This window comes from Hyla sarda, chromosome 1, assembly GCF_029499605.1.
Source record: "Hyla sarda isolate aHylSar1 chromosome 1, aHylSar1.hap1, whole genome shotgun sequence".
Lineage (NCBI taxonomy): Eukaryota > Metazoa > Chordata > Amphibia > Anura > Hylidae > Hyla > Hyla sarda.
The window spans coordinates 86,210,102-86,222,757 of NC_079189.1; the positions used below are offsets into that span (position 1 = coordinate 86,210,102).

At 44.4% G+C, this 12,656-nt stretch overlaps 1 protein-coding gene across 1 annotated transcript in view; it reads left to right on the forward strand.

The window, feature by feature from the left end:
- Positions 1-247: 247 nt before the first annotated feature.
- GRXCR1 (glutaredoxin and cysteine rich domain containing 1) overlaps positions 248-12,656 on the forward strand; it is a 101,508-nt gene continuing 89,099 nt past the window's right edge. The window contains exon 1 of the mRNA XM_056553188.1: positions 248-646. Within this exon, the coding sequence (XP_056409163.1) occupies positions 248-646 (399 nt within the window). The remainder of the gene's footprint in view (positions 647-12,656) is intronic.

The following is a 12,656-nucleotide window of genomic DNA, read 5'->3' on the forward strand; positions in this document are numbered from 1 at the left end:
TACAGGTCTTACATTATTAATCAGGCATATTCATTTACAGGTTTTAGCTTAAGGGTAACCATAGCACAAAAGAATTCATTATTAATCGCAGTTTCGAAGTAAGCTACACCTTTCCATACCAGACGTTATTTCCTTATGGGTGCTGCTGTCATTACTAAGAATATTCCTATTGTTGTGAGTGCTACAGTTCGGCAAGTGAGGTGACGCTCTGAGGCCTGGACAATGTAAGTGATTTTGTTTTTTATCCATGGATGGAGATATAATCAACATGGAGATGAAGCCGGAAGGAGACAGGCAACAAAGAAAAGTGAGGTTTAGGATAGCGTCATCCTATAGTGGTCGAGTGCTGAAGGAAGTCTATACTGACGGAGACTCAGTGGATTCTGAATGTGCCAGCAGCTCAGAGACTGACCAGAACAGCATACAAAGTGAATCAGATGGTCATCTTAATGGCTTTTTAGGGTCAGAGTATGATGAAAGTGAAAATGAACCAGATGACTTGCTTGTTTTAGCAAGAGCCACTAAAGATAGAGGATTTGGAACAAAGCGGGTGAATATTCTCAGTAAGAATGGCACGGTGCGAGGAGTCAAGCACAAAGTCAGCGCAGGCCAAGCTTTGTTTGACAATTTGGCAAAGGTTTTCCAGGTAAGAAAATACAATAATAAATACATATTAAAGACACATTTATTGGTGGTTCAGAGATTCTGTCCATATGTGCACTGTGCTTCTATTTAGCTTCAATGTTTAGACAGATCTGCCATGTGACGGTCACCGGCAGAGACCAATAGACCCTATTGACTTTTATTGGGATCCACTGGGAACTGCTCAGATGTGTATAATATTGATAGGAAAAATAGCAGATTGGATGTGAAACTAATGTGGCAGCATTTAAAGTTTTACTGGATTCTTGGGTGGACTTGGGGGGCTGTCTAGCTTTGGTTACTAGCTACAATGGCATGCCCCATATAACTGACTGGATCATCTTTATTTTTCAAGAGCTGTATGAAGGAGAAAATAGCTTCATGCCCCTATGGAAGTAATATAAAACAGTTGGAAGTTGGCTGTGAGCTATAAGTTAGAAACGACTGGACTAATAGCTGATACAATATTCAAAGGTTTCTACATGTGCCGATGGAGCAATCAGAATCCAGCTCTCAGTTTGTAGGTTTCTGGTTGCTTAAAATCCACTTTTTAGGTCCTATGTATGAAAATACCATAACTCAGTTTTATGTGCACCTGATACTTTGCCATGCTGGTAACCTTGTATAAGTGGGAACATTTGTAACACAGTAAGGTTCATCAAGGTCAATCCATCCTCCTGAAATGCTGTATGACAACATAGATGTTACAGTGTTTAATACATTATGCCTTTATACATTGTATAACATTTTACACTGGATAGCTGAGATGTTTTCTATTTTTATTTTATTTTATACCACTTTGCATTAGTAGACCCATAGCACCAAATTCACTGAATATAAGGCTCCATTGCCTCACAAAAGGTTCCTCATGGGCAGTGGCGTAGCGTGGGTTGTCAGCACCCGGGGCAAGGCAAGTAATTTGCGCCCCCTAACCCGTGGATTTTAGCACTCGAGTCTCTTCCACCAGATTAGTTAAAGAAACCGTTACCCCCTAAGCACGTGTATTGTTTGTTATGGAAATACTGATGTAATTAAAGCAAAATGCATCTAAATAGTTCCCCAGTATAGTTCCTCCACATTAGGTGGCAGATCCCCCACATTAGATTGCCAGCTCCCCCACATTGGGTCGGGAGTTCCCCCACATTAATAGGCAGCTCCCCCACAATAGTAGGCGGCTCCCCCACAATAGTAGGCAGCTCCCCCACAATAGTAGCAGTTCCCCCACAATAGTAGGCAGCTCCCCCACATTAGGTCAGCATTTCCCCCCACAATAGTAGGCAGTTCCCCCACAATATTAGGCAGCTCCCCCCCCACATTTGTAGGCAGCTCCCCCCCACATTAGGTCAGCAGTTCCCCCACAATAGTAGGCAGCTTCCCCCCACCCCACAGACATACAGCTTCCAGCCATATACAGTGTATGGCTGGAGGCTGTATGTCTGTACTGCTGCCCCCACAGTGATCCGGTCACCGCTCCTCCGGCCCGGGGTCACATCTACTGCTATGGCCTATGGACCATAGCAGTAGGTGCCGGGACCGTGGGAGCGGTGACCGGAACACTGAAGAAGATGATGCGCCGACGGTCACTTACCAGGCCCCGGCCAGCGCGCGTCCTGCGATGATCCTGCGGTCCTCCTGCGTCTCTATGGTTGTACGCACGGGACGTCAGTGACATCCTGTGCGTACAACCATAGTGTCGGAGAAGCGAAGGACCGAAGGAGGACGCGTGCTGGCCGGGAAATGGGGAGTGACCGGCGGACATCCTTATGTCCCGAAAAGATTTTTCGGCACACAGGGATGTCCGGGATAGGAATACTTCTTTTTATGTGCCCGAGCCGGCTCCCGTGTGTGGCTGCAGGCGGGGGCCGGCCAGAGCATATAAAAACTAATACTGTATACTAAAACCAGGGGGCCTCCAGCTGTTGTGAAACTACAACTCCCAGCATGCCCGGACAGCCATTGCCGGTCCAGTCATGCTGGGAGTTGTAGTTTCACAACAGCTGTAGGCCCCATGGTTTTTAGTATACAGTATTAGTTTTTATATGTTCTGGCCGGCCCCCGCCTGCAGCCACACACGGGAGCCGGCCCGGGCACATAAAAAGAAGTATTCCTATGCCGGAGAGCGCGCCCCCCCCCCCCCCAGATGTTGCGCCCGGTGCGGCTGGCCCCCACTGCACCCCCCACCCTACACCTCTGCTCATGGGACAGATGAGCAGGACCTTCTATTTCTCTAGGTAGCTGCATGTGCAAATATGGTTTCTTTTATTTTCAGTAAAATGGTGTGCATTCAGAAATAGCTTGTATTTGATTATATTTAATTTGGAATAGCTGATACAATTCCCTATTTAGTCAATGTAATCTGTAGTAAATGTGTTGCATTTTTAACACTGCCCTTTACTGTTGACTGAGAAGGACTGGATACTGATATACTAGTATCTATGATGTAGGATTTTACATAATACTTGTTGCAGAGAGAACACTCACCAAATGATAATATATAATTTATTTAGGTATATACCTGCAACAACAGGGTGAAGCCTAATGTCATGGTTATTTATTAGGGCCACTATAACATATGTCAACCGGTCAATGTAATTATTCATGAATTTATACTCTAGATTTAATTTGACAAATGTCATATGCTTAAAATGTTCCTGGTATAGTAACCAATATAGAGCCATGTAACTGATCTCACCTCAGCAAGGCAGGTATCTTTATCTACCGTAGCAATGAAAAGCTCAGTAAGAAGCTTGATATTCATTGGTTGGCTTTAGTCGGCTCCTCTTTGCTACGTGTTGCACCTTCTGGATAACTTGTTTCAGTGAACTTTGGCACAATGGGTTCTTTATGGTTCAAGGCCAGGTTAACAGAAGTCATTCTAGGTTAATAGAAGTCAGGCAATACGGAAAGTTTCCTTTACATCAGCATCATTGTACTATCGAATAAAAGCAAGACCTTTGGGCAGATACTCAAAATACTAATTTTCCATTTCTGTGTAGTTGCCATATTTTACAGGGAAATCCAGGTTGAAAATAGTTTTTATTAAAATGCATTGTATTACATTTATTACAGCTAGAACAGAATGAATAATTAGATGTTTTATTAAAAAAAAAGAAAAAGAAAAAGAAAAAAAACAGTACCTGTTGCTTCAATTACCCCCCTCCCTTTGGTGTCATGTCATACAGTGCACAAAAAATTATACCATGTAGTGCCTATAAATAAGTGCCATATAGTATGGTCCCCCCCCCCCCCCCAAAAAAAAAAAAAGTATAAAAAAAAGTATAAAAGTATCATAAATTGGGCACTTTCATGTAGTTGCTGAAAAGAAAACAACATAGGCTACTGCTGACACACACTACAGAAATAACATAGTGTACAGTGCCTAAGTAGCAGTGCCCAAATAAATACAATCATACAGTGCTCAAATAATACTAACATAAAATAGCCAAACAACAGCTTGTTACATAAAGTAAGTATAATAGTAACAGTGATATACTGTACAATACAAATAATGCTGCTTTTCATTTAAATTAAGTCTAGGTGGTCACAGAAAGGTAGGCTGTGCCTCTATATTCTTATAATCCAAGGCTGTGTTTACACATTCAGGCTTTTAATTGCAATTACTGAATACAAAGTCAGGAATGGATTTATGAAACACTTGGTGAGCAAGGTGTAAAGTAAAAAAAAACTGCAACATTTATGCATAAAACTGAGGTTTGGGCAAAAAATGCTGCGACTTTTCACAGGCATTGGTAAATTCCCCCTCAGTCTTTCCTTTATACATGTTTATGGCATCCTGGCTTTGTATTCATTAACCCCTTAAGGACATAGGGTGTACGCCAGTGGGAATTCTGGTCACTGCCGCAGGAGTGAGGTGGCACCCATCCTGCTGGGCGGCATCAGCGGGTGATCAGCGGTGGGGGGGTTGTGGGGAGGCTCACCAGGGGTCTGGTGTGGCAGCGGTCCAGAGCGGCAGCAGTCCCGAGCGGCGGCGTGGTCTCCTGTCCTGAGCTGTTCCGAAGGTCTGTGGCAGAGGGATACAACAGCAGGTGGTAAGCGCTGTTTGCATCCTGCTGTTGCTTAGCAACAACTCCCAGCATGCACAGCCAAAGGGCAGGCTGGGAGTTGTAGTTTTGCAACAGCTGGAGGCACAACTGCAACTCCCAGCATGATCTTTGGCTCTTGGCATGCTGGCAGTTGTAGTTATGTAGTTATGAAAAAGTGTGCCTCCAGCTGTTGCATAACTACAACTCCAATCATGCACGTACAGCCAAAGGGCATGCTGAGAGTTGTAGTAGTGTCCCCCTAGCTGTTGCATAACTACAGCTCCCAACATGCCCTTCGGCTGTCAGTGCATGCTGACAGTTGTAGTATTGCTACAGCTGAAGGCACACTGGTTGTGAAACACAGAGTTTGTTACCTAACTCCGTTTTTTGCAACCAGTGTGCCTCCAGCTGTTGCAAAACTACAACTACCAGCAGGCACTGACAGACGGGACATGATAGGGAGTTGTAGTTTTGCAACAGCTGGAGGCACACTGGTTGCAGAACACTAAGTTAGGTAACAAACTCTGTGTTTTGCAACCAGTGTGCCTCCAGTTGTTGCATAACTACAACCCCCAGCATGCACGGACAGCCAAAGGGCATGCTGGGAGTTGTAGTTTTGCAACAGCTGGAGGTTTACCTCCCCCCATTTGAATGTACAGGGTCCATTCACACTGGCCGGGTTTACAGTGAATTTCTTGCTGAAGTTTGAGATGCAGCAAATTTTCCTCTGCAGCTCAAACTCCCAGCGGGAAACTCACTGTAAACCCCCGCCTGTGTGAATGTTCCCTAAAAACACTACACTACACCTACATAAAATAAAAAGTAAAATACTACACATACACATACCCCTACACAGTTTACCCCCCCACCAATAAAAATTTTAATCATCTGGTACAGCACTGTTTCCAAAACGGAGCCTCCAGCTGTTGGAAAACAACAACTGCCAGTTTTGCCAGACAGCCATTGACTGTCCAGGCATTCTGGGAGTTTTGCAACAGCTGGAGGCACCCTGTTTGGGGAACACTGACGTAGGGTAATTTTGGTATCGGAGGCAAGTGTAATTCTTGCTTCCGGGTCCGTCCCTATGCAAATCCCTAATTTAGGCCTCAATTGCACATGGCACTCTCACTTCGGAGCCCTGTCATATTGCAAGGCAAAAGTTTAGGGTCACATATGGGGAATTTCCGTACTCGGGAGAAATTGCCTTACAAATTTTGTGGCACTTTTTCTCCTTTTGTCCCTTATGAAAAGGTAAAGTTGGGGTCTACTCCAGCATGTTATTGTAAATTTTTTTTTTTTTTTACACTTACATGCTGGTGTTGCCTAATACTTTTAATTATCACAAGAGGTGAATACAGAAATACCCCATATGTGGATGTAAAATGCTCTGCGGGGGCACAACAAGGCTCAGGAGTGAGATCGCCATGAACATTTGAGGTGATTTGCACAGGGGTGGCTGATCGTTACAGCGGTTCTAAGAAATGGCAAAAAAAAAAACCACCCACATGTGACCCCATTTTGGAAGCTACACCCCTCACGGAATATAACAAGGGGTATAGTGAGCCTTAACACCCCACAGGTGTTTGAAGAATCTTCGTTAAAGTTGGACGTGAAAATGAATTTTTTTTATTTTTTCACTAAAATGCTGGTGTTAGCCCAAATTTTTCATTTTCACAAGGGGTAATATGAAAAAAGCCCCCCATAATTTGTAACCCCATCTCTTCTGAGTATGGAAATACCCCATGTGTGGACGTAAAGTGCTCTGCTGGCGCACTACAATGCTCAGAAGAGAAGGAGCACTATTGGGCTTTTGGAGAGAGAATGTGTCTGGAATTGAAGGCCATGTGCGTTTACAAAGCCCCCATGGTGCCAGAACAGTGGACCCCCCCCCCACACGTTACCCCATTTTGGAAACTACACCCTTCACGGAATCTAATAAGGGGTGCAGTGAGCATTTACACCCCATTGGTGTCTGACAGATTTTTTGAACAGTGGTCCATGAAGATAAAAAAAACGTATTTTTCATTTGCACAACCCTCTGTTCCAAAAGTCTGTCAAATGCCAGTAGGGTGTAAATGGTCACTGTACCCCTTATTACATTCTGTGAGGGGTTTAGTTTCCGAAATAGGGACCCATGTGGAGGGGGGGTCCACTGTTCTGGCACCACGGGGGGCTTTGTAAACGCACATGGCCCCCAACTTCCATTCCAAACAAATTCTCTCTCCAAAAGCTCAATGGCGCTCCTTCTCTCCTGAGCATTGTAGTGTGCCCGCAGAGCACTTTACATCCACACATGGGATATTTCCATACTCAGAAGAAATTGGGTTACTAATTTTGGGAGGCTTTTTCTCCTATAACCTCTTGTAAAAATGGTAAATTTGGGAAAAAACAGCATTTTTGTTAAAAAAAAGTATTTCATTTACACATCCAACTTTAATGAAAAGTCGTCAAACACCTGTGGGGTGTTAAGGCTCACTGTACCCCTTGTTACATGCCTTGAGGGGTGTAGTTTCCAAAATAGTATGCCATGTGTTGTTTTTTTTTTTTTGCCGTTCTGGCACAATAGGGGCTTCCTAAATGTGACATGCCCCCCAAAAACCATTTCAGCAAAATGCACTCTCCAAAATCTCATTGTCGCTCCTTTGCTTCTGAGCCCTCTAGTGCACCCACAGTGCACTTTACGTTCACATATGAGGTATTTCCTTACTCGAGAGAAATTGGGGTACACATTTTGGGGGGCATTTTCTCCATTTACCCCTTGTCAAAATTCAAAAACTGGGTCTACAAGAACATGATAGTGAAAAAAAATTTGATTTTCAATTTTCTCTTTCACTTTGCTGCTATTCCTGTGAAACATCTAAAGGGTTAACAAACTTTCTGAATGTCATTTTGTATACTTTGAGGGGTGCAGTTTTTATAATGGGGTCATTTATGGGGTATTTCTAATATGAAGGCCCCTCAAATCCCGTTCAAAACTGAACTGGTCCATGAAAAATTCTGATTTTGAAAATGTTGTGAAAAATTGGAAAATTGCTGCTGAACTATGTCAACTTATTGATGGCAACATAAAGTAGACATATTGTATATGTGAATCAATATATAATTTATTTGGTATGTCTATTTTCCTTACAAGCAGAGAGATTCAAATTTGGAGAAATGCTAAATTTTCATATTTTTCATGAAATTTTGAAATTTTTCACCAAGAAATTATGCAATTTTCGACGAATATTAACCCCTTAAGGACCAAGCTAATTAAGCCTGTATGCCCCTCAAAGACCAGGCCTGTTTTTTCAAATCAGGGATGTATGTCTTTATTTGAGAATAACTCTGGTAATGTGTTGCCAATTAACCCCTTCCCGCAGAATAGCATATATAAACGCCGGGTTGTGCAGTGCGTTTGCGGCGTTTATAAATGACAGCATCGCACGGATTAACTGGCAGAAGTCCCGCTGTTTCCAGCAGGGGACAACTTCTGCTTCACCCCCAGGACCATCCATTGATGGTCCTGGTCAGCGATCACTGTGATTGGTCCCTGTGGACCAATCACAGTGATCTGGGATGAAAGTTCAGATCCCCCGCACTGCCCGCCCCTGGAAGTCGGGCAGAACGGGGGACGATGGCTGCGGGGGCTCGCGGCATAGGTGGGGGAACACGTGGGGACCGGCGGACTTACCTGAACCAGCGGCGGGACCGAGGAGCAGCGCGGGACCGGCCACGTGGACGAGCAGCGACGGGACCGGCAGGTAAGTATATGGTCCTCAGAAGCAGCAGTGAAGATCTTCACTGCTGCTTCTAGGAGTCTGAAAACTACAACTCCCAACATGCCTAGACAGCCTTTGGCTGTCTGGGCATGCTGGGAGTTGTAGTTTTGCAACATCTGGAGGGCCCCAGTTTGGAGACCATTGTATAATGGTCTCCAATCTGTGCTCTTCCAGCTGTTGCAAAACTACAACTCCCAGTATGCACTGACTGTCCAGGCATGCTGGGAGCTTTAGTTCAGTAACATCTGGCCCTTCAGATGTTGCCGAACTACAACTCCCAGCATGCCCTTCAGCTGTCTAGGCATGCTGGGAGTTGTAGTTTTGCAACAACTGGAGACACACTGGTTGGGGAACATTGTCTGTTTCTAACTCAGTGTTTCCTAACCTGTGTGCCTCCAGCTGTTGCAAAACTATAACTCCCAGCATGCACTAACAGACCATGCATGCTGGAAGTGGTGGTTTTGCAACAGCTGGTGCACCCCCCCCCCCCTTGTGAATGTACAGGGTACATTCACATGGACGAGGGTTTTACAGTGGGTTTCTCGCTGCAAGTTTGAGATGCAGCAAATTTTGCGCTGGGAAACTCGCTGTAATCCCCCGCCCAATAGACTGTACCCTAAAAACACTACACTACACCAACACAAAATAAAATAAAAAGTTAAAAACACTACATATACACATACCCCTACACAGCCCCCTCCCCAATAAGAACGTCCGGTACACCACTGTTTCCAAAGCAGAGCCTCCAGCTGTTGAAAAACAACAACTCCCAGAATTGCCGGGCAGCCGTTGACTGTCCAGGCATGCTGGGAGTTTTGCAACAGCTGGAGGCACCCTGTTTGGGAATCACTGGCGTAGAATACCCCTATGTCCACCCCTATGCAAATCCCTAATTTAGGCCTCAAATGCACATGGCGCTCTCACTTTGGAGCCCTGTCGTATTTCAGGGCAACAGTTTAGGGTCACATATGGGGTATCTCCGTACTCGGGAGAAATTGCGTTACAAGGTTTGGGGGGCTTTTTCTTCTTTAACCCTTCATGAAAAGGAAATGTTGGGGTCTACACCAGAATGTTAGTGTAAATTTTTTTTATTTTTGACACTAACATGCTGATGTTGCCCTATACTTTACATTTCCACAAGAGGTAAAAGGGAAAATGCCCCCCAAAATTTGTAATGCAGTTTCTCCTGACTACGGAGATACCCCATATGTGGGCGTAAAGTCCTCTGGGGGCGCACAACAAGGCCCAGAAGGGAGAGTGCACCATGTACATTTGAGGTGATTTGCACAGGGGTGGCTGATTGTTACAGCGGTTTTGACAAACGCAAAAAAAAAAAAACCCCACATGTGACCCCATTTCGGAAAAGACACCCCTAACGGAATGTAATGAGGGGTGCAGTGAGAATTTACCCCCCACAGGTGTCTGACGGATCTTTGGAACAGTGGTCCGTGAAAATGAAAACTTGTACAGCCCACTCTTCCAAAGATCTGTCAGACACCAGTGGGGGGCAAATGCTCACTGTACCCCTTGTTACGTTCCTCAAGGGGTCTATTTTCCAAAATGGTATGCCATGTGTTTTTTTTTTTGCTGTTCTGGCACCTTAGGGGCTTCCTAAATGCGACATGCCCCCCGAGCGAAATTTGCTCTCAAAAAGCCAAATATGACTCCTCTTCTGAGCATTGTAGTTCGCCCATAGTGCACTTCAGGTCAACTTATGGGGTACCTCCATACTCAGAAGAGATGGGGTTACAAATTTTGGGGGGTATTTTCTGCTATTAACCCTTGCAAAATGTGAAATTTGGGGGGAAACACACATTTTAGTGGAAAAAAAAATATTTTTTTTTACATATGCAAAAGTCGTGAAACACCTGTGGGGTATTAAGGCTCACTTTATTCCTTATTATGTTCCTCAAGGGGTCTAGTTTCCAAAATGGTATGCCATGTGTGTTTTTTTGCTGTTCTGGCACCATAGGGGCTTCCTAAATGCGACATGCCCCCCGAGCAAAATTTGCTCTCAAAAAGCCAAATTTGACACCTTCTCTTCTGAGCATTGTAGTTCGCCCGTAGTGTACTTCAGGTCAACTTATGGGGTACCTCCATACTCAGAAGAGAAGGGGTTACAAATATTGGGGGGTATTTCCTGCTATTAATTTACTAGTTTCCAAAATGGTATGCCATTTGAGGGTTTTTTGCTGTTCTGGCACCATAGGGGCTTCTTAAATGCAACATGCCCCCCAAAAACCATTTCAGAAAAACGTACTCTCCAAAATCCCCTTGTCGCTCTTTCCCTTCTGAGCCCTCTATTGAGCCCGCTGAACACTTTACATGGACATATGAGGTATGTGCTTACTCAAGAGAAATTGGGCTACAAATATAAGTATAAATTTTCTCCTTTTACCTCTTGTAAAAATTCAAAAATTGGGTCTACAAGAGCATGCGAGTGTAAAAAATGAAGATTGTGAATTTTCTCCTTCACTTTGCTTCTATTCCTGTGAAACACCTAAACGGTTAAAATGATGATTGAATGTAATTTTGAATACTTTTGGGGGTGCAGTTTTTATAATGGGGTCTTTTGTGGGGTATTTCTAATATGAAGACCCTTCAAATCCACTTCAAACCTGAACTGGTCCCTGAAAAATAGTGAGTTTGAAAATTTTGTGAAAAATTGGAAAATTGCTGCTGAACTTTGAAGCCCTCTGGTGACTTCCAAAAGTAAAAACTCGTCACTTTTATGATGCATACATAAAGTAGACATATTGCATATGTGAATAAAATTTTTTTCTATTTGTAATATCCATTTTCCTTACAAGCAGAGAGCTTCAAAGTTAGAAAAATGCAAAATTTTCAAATTTTTCATCAAATTTTAGGATTTTTCACCAGGAAAGGATGCAAGTTACCACAAAAATTTACCCCCATGTTAAAGTACAATATGTCACGAAAAAACAATCTCGGAATCAGAATGATAACTAAAAGCATTCCAGAGTTATTAATGTTTAAAGTGACAGTGGTCAGAATTGCAAAAAACGCTCTGGTCCTTAAGGCCAAAATGGGCTTGGTCCTGAAGGGGTTAAAACAATTCTGACAATTTCACGGTTTCTTGCATTGTAAATAAAAAAAATACAAATGATATCGATTAACTTTTACTATTTTCATGTAGTACCCCCACCCCCACAAGTGACCCCATTTATATACCGCACCCCTACAAGTTATTGGCTGGACCAGGGACCTCTCTGATTGGTCCTTGGTCGGCTAGCAGTATAACGCGTCTGTCTGTGAAAGTTGAGGCTCCTGATGGATATATCCGCCATGTTGTGGGAATAAGCACCCGCTCATGGCGAATATATCCATCACTGCTGCGGCTGGGTAGCTCAGTGTGTCCGCTCATGACTGCCGGCGGGAAATCCGCCGCTATGAGTGGACACACAAAGCTACCCAGCCGCAGCAGGGAGCTCATTACCGTGACTGCTGCATAATGTGTAGGATCACATGGTGGACATCTGCAGCATATTACATGCTGCGGATGTCCGCCAATGCAATCCTACACGTTATGCATTTTTTTTATTAGATTAATTTAATTAATGTATTTTTTATTTTTATTTAATTTTACACTTTTATTTTATTTATTTATTTATTTTGACACTTTTTAATGCTTTGGAATAATTAGTATTCCATAGCATGCCTCTGGCACGTCCTGACAGGCAATACCCAGGGCAGACCTGGGGGTCTTTGTAGGACCCCCGGCTGCCCAGGTATGCAGCAGCACCCCACGATGCTCCGGGGTGCTGCAGGAGAGAAAGAGGAAGCCCCCTCCCTCTGTCAGAACTCCTTACAGCGTGCGGTCACCTCTGACCGCGGCTGTAAGGGTTAAACTGTTGGGAGTGAAGTGAACTTCACTCCCGGCAGTGCGGAAGGCCCCGGCCAGCCGCGGCCACACACAGCACCCCGCAATCGTGATGCGGGGTGCTGCAGAGGAGACAGAGGGAGCTCCCTCTGTCATAACACTTACAGCCCGCAGTCACTTCCGACCGCGGCTGTAAGGGTTAAAACTGCCTGGACCGAAATTTACTTCGGTCCCGGCAGTGCAGCAGGGTCCCAGCTGTGTGATACAGCCGAGTCCCTGCCGTGATCTCATGGGTACACTAGGCAGCACCCACGAGAATAATGGACGAGTATAGACGTCCATTTGTGGGAATGGCCGCCAAACTGGACG